Below are 15,468 nucleotides of genomic sequence, written 5' to 3' on the forward strand. Positions count from 1 at the left end.
TTACGCTGCACTGAAGAGACAAAACCATCACATCTGTGCGGAGCAATGAGGAAACTGTAACTTTCCTGAAATTATTACATGAAACAAACCAACAGAATTGTCATACACGTTTTCCACATGCTTTTCCATCATAAAAAAACATGGAAACAATCATGATGCGATAAATCTGGTAACTGATATACTGGTCTAGTTTTAACTGGACCATAACAGTTTAAACCAGAACTGAACTTAGTACTGAACTGAAGCCAGTCAGCTGCTGCACCACATCAGTGTCATGAAGGCTGATGTGCTGGTGTACATATTGATGTGTGTTTGAAAAGTGATGCTGTTGCTTAGCTTATATTAAAGTGAATAAACTGCAAAGCTGGTGAAATGAATCTCTGAGCTGAACTCAACAAAAACATTTGAATCAGTAATTGATTTATAATTTTCACCTCAAGTGTCGATCCCTCGCTTCAACACACCATGAATAAGGCCGTCATGCTGGTTTTGAACCCAGGATTGTGCTTGTTACCTCAATATTTACTGTAAAAGCAGAGCTGTAGAATGGGTTTATTTGTTTTTTATATATATATATCGTTGTTTTCATTATTGATTCTAAACATAAAATTAATTCTATATACTACCGACCTCTGGCACACTCACATACACATTAACTGTTTTATTTATTTTATTTTATTTATTGTATGAACTGTACACACACACACACACACACACACACACAGGTGTTTACAGTTTTTTTATTTAATTTTATTGATTTAATGAACTGTATGAATTTAATTGTTCTTTTGTTCTGCTGGAGGACTGCCATAGGCTATAGAAACCATAGGTGGAAGACTCATAAGTAATGATCAATAAAGTTAAGGTAGGTGCACTATTGCTATTAGAAATAATATTCCAGAATGCCTGAAGACCCTTGACCAGTTGCCTCAGACCCTCAGCAGATGGTAAATCATGAATTAATACATCTGAGCAAACATTTATGTTTGGCTTTGTTCATGAAAGGAGATTATTTGGCTTCATGTGTTGCATCAGGTCAGTGTTGGTCTTCACGCCATCATTAAAGACCAGTTTCAGATTTGTTTGTGTTAGTTTAGGCTACAATTGCAGGTCTGATGTTTGGGCTCCATTATTGTACTCTAATCCAGTAGTATGTCGGCTTACCTAGACATAAAGGTTGAATGACGTCAGCAGTGGGCCCAGTCAGTAGAAAGACAGCCCCCCCCCCCAGCTCTCCTCCGCCTCCGCCTCCGCTGCTGCTGCTGCTGCTGCTGTTGGCTCTTGTGCATCTTCAGGTAAGATTTCTACACTGCAGCACTCACTTCTCACATTCTGACCAGTTTGCTGTTTCTGACTTCTCGTACTATCATCATTGCCACTTGTCTCTCTCCAGGAGGACTTGTCAGCCGTCTCTTTTAGATTGTTTTGCTCTTTTCGGGACTAACACCATGGGGAGATTAGATGCATTTCGGCAGTTTAATTTGATCAAATGGCTGAGAGAGGAGAGACAGTCGAGGAAGCTGATTCTCTTCATTGTTTTCGTCGCTCTGCTGCTGGACAACATGCTGTTAACTGTAGTCGGTAGGTGCCCTCGTTCTTTTCTGACTTCTGACGTGTGTGCAAAGTTTTTATTTTATTTTAAGAACAGGTAATGCAGTTCACCAAGTCTGTCCAAATCAGTAGATATTCCAAGTTCACTTTCGATCACAGCGCAGCCTGTTGCACCAGCTCATGCCGCTCCCTAGTGCTCTCTGTGGAGTAGGTCCTCCACTGTGCCCAAGTCCCCGCAGCGAATTCAAAACCGCTTTGACATTTAGGGCCACATTTAGTAAAGTAACAAGTGTTGATTGTGTCCATATTATACATGTAAAATGTAAAATAAAGTGAAAGTGGCAGATCACCAAACTAGAACACTGATGTACTTTGTAATTTATTAGATCAGATTCAGTTCATAAATTGGCCTATCTGACGCTAGGCAAAGATTAAACACGACCTCAATATGAAAATATACTCTCTTAAGTAAATAGTTTGTCCACCTGACACCAGTCTAGTTGATAAAGTTATAATATACTTTATAGGCTATTATAACATATTACAGCAAAACTTGGTGCTTATTGAATGCCATTCAGTTATTTTTCTAAAACTCATTCTCAAGTAAAGTATCAGTAATGATTATCTCGATACGTGATAAGTATTACACGAAAATCAGTCACCTTTAGTGAGGTTGCTAGAGACCCCTAACTTTAAAAAAAATTAAGTAGGCATTTTTGGTTCTGAAATATTTTCAGGTGCAAATTAATAATATTTGAAAGGATGCTTATTCAGTATTAAATAGGTTTGCCACAAATTAATTCAAAAGTAAATTGGTTGTAATATATTAAGGGGTTTTCAATAAATTATCTGCACTGTGTAAATTGTTTTTTAAGGGGGGTTTACCCCTTTAAACCCCATAACCCATCAACATTAACCCATTAACCTTAATATATTTTTAGAAATCTATTAAATATTCTGTTAAACTCCCATTTAAAAATGTTTTACATCATTATTAATGGGTACATTAATAGATTTTTGAAAATTTGAACATAATGTGTCCTTATGAAAGTCAGATTTGCCCTCCTACACTCTAAATAAAGTTCTGCTCAGCTAAATTAGAATGCCAGTGTTTGGCTTCTTTCTAATAATGAGTGACAGCTTTTTTCTGACCAAAAAATATTAATATATTTGGGCTGAAGCACTGATTGGTCAGCCCTGATGACGCCACTGGTTGTGATACTTAATTAAAGCTGTATGCTGTTTACACCACGTGCGATAGATGAATACATGGCTGCACCATTCCATCAAATGGAAATAATCTAGATTTAATCTACATTGTTCAAAACATATTTACCCAAAACTTCTCCCCCACCCCATTACAGTGGAATGGAATATCTTTGTGGAGGTCAAAGCTTCAAAAAATGACAAAACATTCAGAAGCAACATTTCTTTCCAGATACAGTGACGCAGTTACTCTGGATACTCTACAGAAACAGTTCCTCAGATTACTGTTGTTACCAAGGTTGAGTGTCTAGAGGAGGACAGGACATTGTTTCTAGAAAAGCACATTGGATTTCACTGTTGAGCACCACAAATTAATTCTGTTCACTTTGACTTATATTGGGCTGTGGCAGAAGTTTCAGGGACTGATCTGAAACTATCTCCATGGATAGATTCCATTAAGGCTAAGTGAGAGCTATAGATTTCTTCAACCCTTAAATGGTTAAAGAAACCTTGGCTTCTTTAAGGGTTCTTTCTTTGGGGTGGTGCTTGTGAATAACCCTTGAAGAAGCGTTTTAGTTCTCTGCTGACATATGTTGCAGTGACATCTGGATTAGCATCATGCCAGTGAGCATCAGTCAGTGGTCATGTCATATTTCATTGCATCAATCTCCTCTCGCCTCTTTATGCCTGCCAGTTCCCATCATTCCCAGCTATCTGTATAACCTGGATGAGTCAGCAGACGTGGTGAAGAACAACACCTTGTTGCAGCCTCCAGGAGCCTTCCACAGCATTGTGTCTTTATACGACAACACCGTGAGGTCTGCGGGCTCCAATACCACAGCCAGGTCTAATGACCTGGTCCCTACAAGCCCCGCTGCTGCAGAGCTGTCGCAGAACTCCTCAGACTGCCCCAGATCCACCAGCAAGCTGCTCAATGAGAATGTCAAAGTGGGATTGCTGTTTGCCTCCAAGGCCACTGTACAGCTGATTACCAACCCCTTCATAGGCCCACTCACAAACAGGTAGGTGATGTCATCATCATTGTGTGTTTTTGTTTGGATGCATTGGATATGTAGTATTTGCAACTGGTTAAGGGTCTTCAAAAGCAATCTGGAATATAATAAACTTTGCCTTCGTAATAGCAATAGGAAATCTGTGTCACAGAAGAATGAGTAGAAGAAATTTGTTTGCACAGCAATGAATTGTGAAGCAAAAGATGCAAATCCTCTAAATTTCAAAGCATGAACATTTTTGTTTGAAAAATTACAACTGTTGATCAACATGGCTACTGACTCCTGTTTTTGCTTTCAAACAAAGATAGAAGTCTAATGTTCTCAGTTAGCATGTGCGTAGCCACATGAGCCACATGAGTGCAGCTCTAATATATGAAAGCCATACATACAAGTCCGGACACTTCTGTATTTTGAAAATTATAGAGATGTGAAAATACTGCTGGTACAAACAGCGTGTGCTTTCAAAAAAGATGACTACATGTCAAAAAACCTCAGCGATAAAATATCTTGCCAGAGATTCTTATCGGACCGTTTATGTGATAGTCTTTACTTTTTTCAGTGACCTACATCATGCTCTGTCCTGGTTTCTTCACAAATTGCCAATTGTAGCAAATACAATGAATCTACAACATGTAACTTTAGTGTTTAGCTCAATTTAATTTATATTATTAATAATTAATTAAAAACACATATTTTGAGTAACTGCAACGACGGTCTTATCTGGCATTTGTTGCAACTCAATGTGTGAATTGTATGACATGATGCAAGAAATGTTAAAGAGAAAAGCCATTGGAGAGGACATTACTACATTTAAAGCAGGATGACAAAGAACAGAAACAGGTTTCCTTTCAGGGAACAGAGTCTTCCTGCTAGCCCAGGGCCAACATTGTGGTTCCACAGCGTGATTTCCCCTTGTGTTTGGAGAGCCAGCCAGAGGTCAACACAGAAGAACATTTATGTCTTATCTAAGGCAACATCCATCACAAATTGAAGAGAAAGAGCAGCAACAGACTCCCTTTTCATGTTCTAGGGGGGGAAATCAAACACTGCATATGGTAAACATACCAGTTTAATGTGGTTTTGAGGGTTTAATGTCATGTCAGCTACAAAAGATCTAATCCAACTGAATCAAACAGAGCAGAATTCCTGATTATGTGTTTTTGTGTGCATGTGCATGTGTCTGTTTTCATACATGGATAACTTCACAACGGATGACTTGTTCAAATTTAATTTCAAGATATCTGAGTGTGATAGGCTGTGACACTTCAGTCAATAAATATACTTATCTTAAAGCCTTAAACTCCATTAAGGAAAAAGATATTCTCATCATCACCACCAAGGTTATTGAGACTGCAATGCGTTATACTTTTTTTAATAGTCTGTTGAGACAGTTGGAGCCAGCAAATATGTGGAACCAGCATTTAGCAGAAATTAATACTACTACATCTTAAAGCTATACTAATCAATATTTGTATATTAACAATGGATCAATACAATGTAATGTGAATTCATTATTATTATTATTAATTCATTTTGGTTCAGTCTAACCATGGTGATCAACTGTTATTCCAGCGGCAGCCCCATACACTGACTGTACGCTACCTTCCCAGCACCAAATGTCTGAAAAAGATAGTAGCTGTTGAACTTTGTTAAGCATTTAGAAGCTGAAGATGAGTTGGTGGAGACCAAAACAGAGCTAGTGAAGGATAGTGAATGATGGAATTTCTTTTGTTTGGTGAACAGAAACATGACTTACATGATACAAATGGGGTGGCTGTGGCTCAGAAGATAGAGCGGGTTAGCCATTAATCGGAAGGTCGCGGTTCCCCCAGGCTGCATGTCGAAGTGTCCTTGGGCAAGATACTGAACCCCGAATTGCCCCTGGTGGCTGTTCCGCCAGTGTATGAATGTGTGTGAATGCTAGTTTCTGTTTGAGCACTTAGGCTCAGTGTATGAATGTGTATGACTGGTGAATGCAGATGTAGTGTAAAAGCGCTTTGAGTGGTCGAAAAGACTAGAAAGGCGCTATACAAGTACGGAGCATTTACATTTACATTTAAAATGGCTGCTAGATGTGTAAATTGGTAATTATTTGCTTACCCGTTAACCATAACAACTTTATAATCATGTCACATGTGTTTACTGCTTGGTCCGTTGCTGGCAAAATGTCAAAAAAACAAGTAAAAAATATAATAATTAGGGTTAATTAATAATAATGCTGCATTAATGAACTACCTCTCTGTAGCTTTTAGCCATGCAGAAGCTCAGTGACCACTGCCATCGTAGAATGTCACTGAAGGTTAAATGGTACTTTACAGTTTAGTAAATAAACTATAAGAGGTGGTATTATGCTCATTTTCGGGATCTTATTTAGGGTTTGTTCCAGAACAGGTTTACATGGTTTCATTTTCAAAAAACACCAGATTTTTGTGTCATACAGCACATTGCTGCAGCTCCTCTTTTCACCCTGTGTTGAAGGCTTCATTTTAGCTATGGAGTGATTCATCTTTTCTCTAAATTATCTTTTGTTGGGAGTTGCACATGCGCAGTTCCTAGTTAAGGACTACTAGCCAATAAGAAGCAGAGGACGGGTCAGCAAAAAGACGGTAAACAGCTTCGATTCAGCTGTAGGCTACATGTTACCGACCAGGTTGGCAATTTGGACTGGAGCAAGAGTTTCAGAGTGGTGAGTTATTAATCTGTAACAAAAGTATCTTTCATCCATAAAGTTTTAACTGAGCTCTGTCTCTACATCACAGTAACAACTTTATGTCCACTGACTGCTTGGAGGGTAGCTAGTGTTTGGAAGGGAGAGGAGAGGTGTGCTGCAGCTCACTGTTTTTCCACCGCTGTTTTTGATGGCGTGTCAGAGTAGCCGCTTGGCGAGCGTTATGACACGTATTTTCTTGTGACATCACAAGAAAGGGAAGTAAAGGCTGGACTACAAACGAGCTGTTTTCAGGCAGTTCAGAGCAGAGCTTTCTGTGGGAGATGGGAACTCCCTTTGGGCTGGACTTTGGGCTTTTTCACCCAGCAAACCTGTTATATGCACAAAAGATATATGACTCAATAAGGAGAGGGAAAAAGCCAAAAAGCATAATACCACCTCTTTAAGAACTGGTTGAAGTTTTTTCTATAAACAGTACATTTAATGAACTTTAGTCAGACAAAACACAAAGAAAGACTTTTCAGGCCACTTGTAGACTATATTTCGATATCACAGAATACACAACAAAGCCGAGATGGACTCAACTGAAGGCACAACTGAAAATCATCAAACATAAAACATAAGGTTATATACACTGGAGCCTCCCTATGTGTGTGTATGTATTTCTGGCCATTCCCACTTATATAACAAGCTCAAGCCTGCCTCTGGCTGATGTGTTGTGAGCGTTCTGGCGTTAAATGGCTGCCGTGCATCACCCAGGTGGGTGCTACACATTGGTGGTGGTTGAGGTGAGTACCCCCCCACGTCACTGTGAAGCGCTTTGAGTATCTATGATAAAGCGTTATATAAATGTAATTCATTCAGTCATTCATAACAAAATACATCTTCCTAATTAGCTTGTGTGCTATTTCTTGGTGGTCGATATCACCAAGTAGGTTTACACATACAAAGATTTTGCTTTGGTCATGTACATTCATAGTAAACGTTACCTTTCAGCATCTTTCTAATCTCCTTTAAACCCAGATGATTCCTGTTACCTGTTAAATAAATTTAGCCATCTTATTTGTCTCTGGTGTCATCTCTTTGCTTCCAAATGAGGCCTGAGTATGCTTTACATTCTGTCCTGTACATACCTGATATTTGGTTATGCATCATTCCACAGTTATTAATTATGTTTAAACAAAAATCGTATCATTTATGGCTAACATTACATTTATTCATTTGCTGACGCTTCATTTACGACTTACAATTGCTATATATGTCAGAGGTCGCACGCCTCTGGAGTAACTAGGGTGAGCAGCACTAGGCAGATCAAGGTAGATTTTATTAAAATCCTACGCCTTGTACTGTATTGATTTATTTGGTTAGTCATGTGCAATAACTAGTATTATAGTAAAACCACAATAACTTGTTCTGGCCACAAGCCAAAGAAAAAAACTAAACAAAAAATGCTGAAGATGAAAACCTACCAGAACAGAGCCAGGCTGAAGATCTTCCTAACAGAATGTCAGATAAATGTTTAGGGGGAGATTGAAAAGTGTGACTGCTCCAACATTACCGGCTCTCCCCTCAAAGGCAGTATTTAGTGTCTCAGATGGGCACTCAGATATGCTGTAATTGAGGCATTGAATTGAAGAACACAATCCCATTACTGGTTCGTAGTCACCTTCCCTCCTGACAGAGGACAATACAAGACAAGTCAAGCATGTCAGGTATCTATAGGGAGGTACAACAGCTTTGTTGTGCACAGCAGCTTTTAGCCTTTTAATGAAAAATATGTTGTCATCCTCCTCCAGTGTTTTGGTTAAAATGTCAGGCTAACAACAAGAATGTGTCATGCATATGCAGAATTTCAACAAATGCTTAATGCTCATTATGTTTCAGGACATTTATTTTCTATTTTTATAATGTTGGTTTTCAAGTGATTTCTTATTACTACGTAGTTCTACTTGCCGTTTTGACACCTCATACACAGGTGGTACATGTAATGTACATCCTCCATACCTGTCCTGGTTGACCATAGCAACAGTGCATTCAAACCGATGGAGGACTACACTCATGATATTGTTATGCATATTCACCTCTGTGGCTGAAGAATTTTCCATTGAAATAATCAGCATCTAAATTAAGCCATTTAGTTCACGTATATTTGTATATGCATCTCTAATTACTTGCTTACTATATGAATGTAATGCCTGGCTTTTTCTTTGTCCCTTTAGAATAGGATACCAACTTCCCATATTCGCTGGCTTCTGTATCATGTTCATCTCTACTATCAGTAAGTTCCACCCAACCTGTCTTTATTATCACAAAATCAGAATGCCTGCATCATGCCTGACATTTCTTTGTCTATATTTCTGTTGTTCTCACTGTTGTGAAGTGTTCGCCTTCTCATCAAGCTACGCTCTGCTGTTTCTGGCCAGATCGCTTCAAGGTGTGGGCTCCTCCTGCTCCTCTGTGGCTGGTAAGACCTCCTTCTCTCTATCTCCATGTGATGCTCATATCCGGTCAGTCTATTCAATTATTCACTATTCAGTTGTAGCGACAAGTGGCCCACCGCGGGGAAACCCTGCTCTCTCAGGTCACCAACTCCGGGCGCCCTTAGCACATTATGAATTCAAATACCACCAAAGAAAGGCGACCTATGATAACAAGCTAGTTTCAATACTAGATACTGGCTTGACCATCAGTATTAAATGTCTAAATCCAGATTCCAGATAGTCAACCCCTTCAATCCTCTCTCACTTTAGATTCCAGAGAGAAGGGCACTGAACACATACATTTTCAACTCATAAAGGCCAAATATACTAGGCCACACTTCATGGAACAAACCAAATGAACATTTCTTCTCTTACATGATCTTAAATGCATGCACAAATGAAAATCTGTTTTAAATGCATCAGTCCAAATGCAGAATACATTAAATCAATTCTTGTCAACACTCTTTCTACTCTCCTCGTCTATTTCTGACTTTAAAAGAGTGGAACGGCCTCTTATCTTCTCAACTCTTTTCACACTTCCCTTCATGTGAGCGAGGTACACGCACATGTGACCTCATCCTTTTTTATTTATCTTAAGAGTTTAGTGGCCAGCAAGAGCTGACTTTTGCTTCCTCTTTACTGGAAATCAACATCTAATCTGAAATCTGATCATGTACAACCAGAGGTCTCTGGAGGCCAAGCAAATGTCACAGCACAAGAAACTGCAGAGACACTAAAATAAAAAAAACAGTATTCAAACAAAATATCTTGCATACTTTAGCTTTGTAATGTTTCTATCTGAGATAAGCAGGCAACAATTATTGGTCTTAAAACACAGACCATCAGAGATAAAGCACAGGCCAAACATGTTACTATATGGCTTCTATATGTGTCGAACGGTCTCATGAAGGCCCCCCAAGAAACAGAACCAGTGGCTTCCAGTGTCCTTTTCTTCACATGTATCTCATTCTCACAACACAGTTTATCTGAATATATTAATATAAATTCACAAAAAACATAGAATGTGTACTGGCTCTTGTGTTAGAGACTGAGCCTGTTCACTAATTTCATTAAAATGAGAGCTGCATTGTTAATAGATCAAATGTTGCCAGGCTTGACAAGAGGTGAATACTTCAGTCCTGACAGCCAATGGAAAGAGTTTAGGGTTCCCTGGAGGGAGGCAAGTCACTTTCTTTAATGCCACAAAATTATAAAAAGAAGTAGCTTGTATTTGTTAAGCCATAATAATTTCTTTGAAATGCATCCATTTGTTCACAGCATAGGCAGCAACATATCCATTCATGAATAAATATTTTTGTAAGTTTCTGTATGTCCATCTGGTTGATTTAACTAAAGATTACAAGGTCTGATGAATCAATGGCAGTCATTGATCTTTGAAATGGGATATACGGTTAACAATCTTGAGCTAATATAAAAATGGAATGTTAATATTTTTTCTCACCCTTTGGATCTAGGTTGCTACCGAAAGTGTGAACAAACTCCATTTAGAAGAAATTATTACAGCTTATCAATTTTAAGCTAATTTGCCGCAGACAGGAACAACATCCTGTTCTGCTTGTAGCATTAGTTTTAATATTTGTTAGCAAGCCGCCAGAACGGCTTGGCACTGTAGCTTTCCTGCTGACCTAGAAATTAGGCACCAATGGTGCTGACACTCCCCCAAAGACCCACAATCTTTAAAAGTAACTTTTAAGAAGTTACAGTATCCAATTGTTATCTACTGCTCTTGATCATAGAAGTAAACACTGAAACATTTTAACTACACAGCAACATTAGTTGTAGCAACAAAAAGTATTAAGAAGAAGACATATTTCATTACTCCCACTAGGGGGAATTCAATTTTAAATAACTCCTATACTCCTAATTTGTCTTATGTTCTTATGCAAGTGGTGTTTGAATTGAATTATCTATACATCTGTGTGTTTTCAGGGATGGGAATGCTTGCTAGTGTGTACACAGATGATGAGGAGAGAGGTCATGCCATTGGGATTGCCTTGGGAGGTCTGGCATTGGGAGTGCTAGGTATGTATACATACTGTACGTAGTCAAACCAAGTGATGCTAGGTCACAGAAGACTAAACACCGGTTGTTCTTGTGGAGCTTTTACATATTTATTGACATTTCTTATTTAGATATTGCATTTCCTTTACACTTAAGTACATCATTCATTATTACTATTGTTAACTGTTGTTGTTGTTGTTGTTATTATTGTCATGATAATTCCTCATCCTAGGATAAGGAGACAAAAGACTTGTGGTATTTTCTAAAGTGGGAATACAATATGTTCATTGAAATAAATATATATATATATATATGGTGTATATATATATATGTATGTGTGTGTGTTTGAGTGTGTGAGTGTGTGTGAGTGTGTATATGTATGTATATATGTGTAGATACACAGATAGATAGATTTTTATAGTTGATCTCTCCGCAACTGACCATCCAGTTTGTCTTCCACAGTTGGACCCCCTTTTGGCAGTGTGATGTATGAGTTTGTTGGGAAGACAGCTCCTTTCCTTATTCTGGCTTTCCTGGCAATGTTTGATGGAGGTAATGATACATTCTTTCTTGCACCAAACCAAGAATAATTACTGTAGATAGAATGGTAAAAATAATGTGTGAATTCCATACATCTTTTAAATAATATCTAGTGTTTTAAATATCATTGCATCAAATTATTAATTGACTTCACTGTGTCTTCACAGCTCTGCAGCTCTTTGTTCTTCAGCCCACCAAGGTGGAACCAGAGGTGAGTCTGTTTGCAATTAATTTCCTGAAAGTTATTTCACTTCATTAAGATGGCCTTTACAGCTTCAGAACATTTTAAAGACTATTTTTATGGAATTTCTTTCTTAATTAGATAGTAAATATAGGAAGTGTGAAGAGAAACAGAAAAGGCTTTTGGTAAATAGTAAATTGCAAGGGTGTAAAATAGGGTAAGGACCACAGACCGTACATAAATATAGGCGATGTGTCTCCATTTCCTCCTGCTGTACACTGTGGTGATTGTTTTATATGAGAATAATCAAGTTTACGGTGTTGTAAAAATTGACAAGTAAATGTCTGTAATTGTGGTACCAAAAATGGTAAATGCATTAGGCTTAAAGAGAGTGAAAAGCATTTGATAGAGGCTTCAGTGAACTCATTAGATATAGTTTTTCAACACTAATTAATGACTCCTTCAGAAAAGAAAGACTGCCCTGTTCAGGATGACACATAATGTAATATTCTAACAAAGATTACAACCAAACAGAAATGCTAACGGAAGCAAAGCCAACTGGAGAATTAGTTTCTTTTCATTAGCAGATTCTTTCACCTTTTCAATATCCTTTATCTTTGGCATTCTAAAAAATGGCCAGGGGCCTATTAGACGTTTTAATAAGGTTCCACAGAGACTTGCAATAAAACACAAAAGTCCCTTTAAATTTTGAACAAGCATTAAATATTTTACAAACATTATGTATGAGTGAACTCAGTCAGTGCTGTTACACCAAAACCATAGATTTGTTCTCAAAGGTTATATTTAACTGGGAGCAGGAGGTTATCTTAATGGTAATGTTGGCAATGTGTGCAAACATAAAAGTGTAAAAATACATCTTACAAAAGTGGATTCCACTGAGATTTGTAACCAAAGTCTTTTAGAAGTGGGGGTTTGATTGGGAGATACAGTATAAGCTTTATACATTTGACATAGAATTTTGTTATTGTGCCTTTGTCCTTCACAGAGTCAGAAGGGAACCCCGCTGTTGACACTAATGAAGGATCCATACATTTTAATCGCAGCTGGTAAGAAAGTAACAGCAGCACAATAGGCTGTCACCCCATTCTGGAAAAGCATTATTTATTTATTTGGCACCAATTCATAAAAGAAGTTTGCTCATTGCTCTTTTCATATAGAGCAGGTCTAGACCGTACTCTTTGTAATATTATTAACAGAGACCCAATAGTTCCAACTACGAGCAAGTACTTGGCCACAGTGGCAAGGAAAAACGTTTAAAAGGCAGAAACTTCAAGCAGAACCTAGACTCAAAGTGGGTGGCCAACTGCTCAACTGCTTTGGGGGAGAGAGGGAGAGAGAGAACAGAGATGTAAAAATACAGTAATGGTGGTAGTGGGACAAATATAAAATTAGGTAGGGGTATCAAGCAAGAACGGAGAGGGGAGGAGAGAGGAGCTCAGTGCAGTGTTCTGGTGGGGTTGTAAGGTACTATGAGCTCTTTAAGAAAAGATGGTGCCTGACGATTAAGAGCTTTGTAGGTGAGCAGAAGGATTTTATGCCCGCGCTACATCACGGCTGTCACACTCATGCCCTGTGTGTTTCCTGTCTGGGGAAGGCAGCTCTCGAGGGGGCTGCTTGTGGCCATTGCGAGGCCCTGCCCCTGAGGGTGCTGAGGTCCCGTGCGGCTCTCTTTTCCGAAGACGGCCGGATGCGCTCTCCCCGTGGCTCGCGCCCGGCGGTCGCTTAGGCGGCGCGGCGGCTTCGGTCATGGGGCGCCCAGCGCTACATCTCCGAGGGCATCGGGACTGCCGAGGCTTTTTCCCGTTCCTCGTCTGCTGACTCCGCCTCCTCTCTTCCCCGTTCGGGAGTCCGTTTCTTGGCTTCTCCCGCCTGAGGTATGAGTTTGGAGAGGCTTACACAGTCTGATCCTGAGGAGCTAGACGTGCTTAGCATTATGGAGGATGACTTCCGGGAGCTGGGCCGACATCATCAGACCGCACCCAGCTATGAGAGGCGGGGCATGAACCGCAGGCCGGCAGTAACATCTATGAGCTTTTCTGCAGCCCGAGCGCCACCCCCGAGTTATGTAAATCATGGAACAGACAAAAGAAGGCTGACCGAGGTCCCCTCCCTTGTGGCAGCTCAGGCAACAGGCGCTGTTTTCCCGCCGTTTTGGCGCTCGGGACATGCTAACCGCCAGCGAGCTCTCACCAGTCTGCCCGCCTCGAGGGGTTGCAGCTGGAAAACGATTGGGCTCACTTGGCGGATTTTGTAGAAATTTGGTCCCTGAACCTGAATCTCCTCAGAGATTCACCATCCCCACCATCATCAGTCACATCCAATCCGAGGATTGGTTTGTCACCATAGATCTACGAGACGCATATTTCCACTTCTCCATCCGTCCCTCTCACCGGAAGTTTCTTAGGTTCGCCTTCGGGGGCGCGGCGTACCAGTATTGGGTTCTTCTGTTCGGCCTAGCACTCTCTCCTCGCATGTTCACTAAATGCATGGATGCAGCTCTGGCCCCGCTGAGGCTCCAGGGCATCCGCATATTAAACTACATCGACGACTGGCTCATCTTGGCTCAGTCTTGGGAGTTAGCGGTTCGGCATCAAGATGCCGTCATCGCCCACTTCAGTGTTTGGGGCTGCGGCTCAACACGAAGAAGAGCGTGCTGACGCCCGCCCAACGGACTACATTACTAGGGGTGGTGTGGGACTCGACGGCGATGCGGGCCCACCTGTCGCATGCACGTGTCGGGTCCATTTTGTCCTCGGTGACCAGAGTGAAGCTAGGCCGCCGAGTTTTCTGCCCCCTCTCCACGGTCGCCACGTCCTTGTCAGGACAAGACAACATGGCGGTGGTGGCCTATTTGAATCACCAGGGGGGTCTGCGCTCACGCCCGTTATGCAAACTGGGACATCGGATCCTCCTGTGGTCCCGGAAGAGACTGCTGTCCCTCAGAGAGACATACGTCCCTGGGACCCATAATCAGGGAGCAGACCTGCTGTGGAGACAGGGGCTGAGGCCCGGGGAATGGAGACTTCACCCTCAGGTGGTGGAGTTATTATGCAAAAGGTTCGGCCCCATAGACGTGGACTTGTTTGCGTCTCGAGACACTACGCACTTTCCCCTGTGGTTCTCCCTCTCGCCCCCAGCCCCACTAGGGCTGGATGCCATGGTTCAGACACGGCTGAGGCTGCGCCTGTATGCCTTTCCCCCAGTCGCTCTGCTCCCAGGGGTTCTGGAGCAGGTCCGTCAGGACGGTGTCAGTCTACTGCTGGTAGCCCCGTTTTGGCCGGCCCGAGTGTGGTTCTCGGACATAATATCGCTCCTCGAGGGCCCGCCATGGCAGGTCCCCCCTGCTGTCCCAGGCGGAGGGCCAGGTCTTTCACCCTTGCCCCGCCCTGTGGAGACTGTGGGTCTGGCCCCTGAGGGGGCCCAGTTCCTGGAGGCGGGCCTGACGGCGGGAACAGTCGAGACGCTGCTCAGCTCCAGAGCCCCATCCACGAGAAGGACGTACGGCCTGAAGTGGAATGTGTTTGCCACCTGGTGTAGAGAACGGGCGGTGGACCCAGTTACCTGCCCGGTGACTATGGTACTGGAGTTCCTCCAGGACCGTTTCTCTGCTGGCCTTTCCCCATCCACACTCAAAGTGTTTGTGGCTGCCATGGCGGCGTTCCACGGCGGATGGGCCTCAGGGGAGGCTTCCACTGGTCGTGCGCTTCCTCCGTGGAGCCCGGAGGATGAGACCCGTGACTCGTTCCAGGTTTCCCACTTGGGACCTGGCGGTGGTTCTGGAAGCGC

At 41.5% G+C, this 15,468-nt stretch overlaps 1 protein-coding gene across 1 annotated transcript in view; it reads left to right on the plus strand.

Moving 5' to 3' along the window:
• The first annotated feature begins 1,250 nt into the window (after positions 1-1,250).
• slc18a2 (solute carrier family 18 member 2) overlaps positions 1,251-15,468 on the plus strand; it is a 29,540-nt gene continuing 15,322 nt past the window's right edge. Inside the window, exons 1-9 of the mRNA XM_038736757.1 lie at positions 1,251-1,295; positions 1,394-1,581; positions 3,452-3,779; positions 8,658-8,716; positions 8,819-8,902; positions 10,869-10,961; positions 11,403-11,492; positions 11,648-11,691; positions 12,668-12,728. Coding sequence (XP_038592685.1) covers positions 1,449-1,581; positions 3,452-3,779; positions 8,658-8,716; positions 8,819-8,902; positions 10,869-10,961; positions 11,403-11,492; positions 11,648-11,691; positions 12,668-12,728 — 892 coding nt within the window. The 5' untranslated portion in view covers positions 1,251-1,295; positions 1,394-1,448. The remainder of the gene's footprint in view (positions 1,296-1,393; positions 1,582-3,451; positions 3,780-8,657; positions 8,717-8,818; positions 8,903-10,868; positions 10,962-11,402; positions 11,493-11,647; positions 11,692-12,667; positions 12,729-15,468) is intronic.

This window comes from Micropterus salmoides, unplaced genomic scaffold (genome assembly GCF_014851395.1).
Source record: "Micropterus salmoides isolate LMB-PRFRI ecotype aquatic unplaced genomic scaffold, ASM1485139v1 Ms_hic_scaffold_22, whole genome shotgun sequence".
Lineage (NCBI taxonomy): Eukaryota > Metazoa > Chordata > Actinopteri > Centrarchiformes > Centrarchidae > Micropterus > Micropterus salmoides.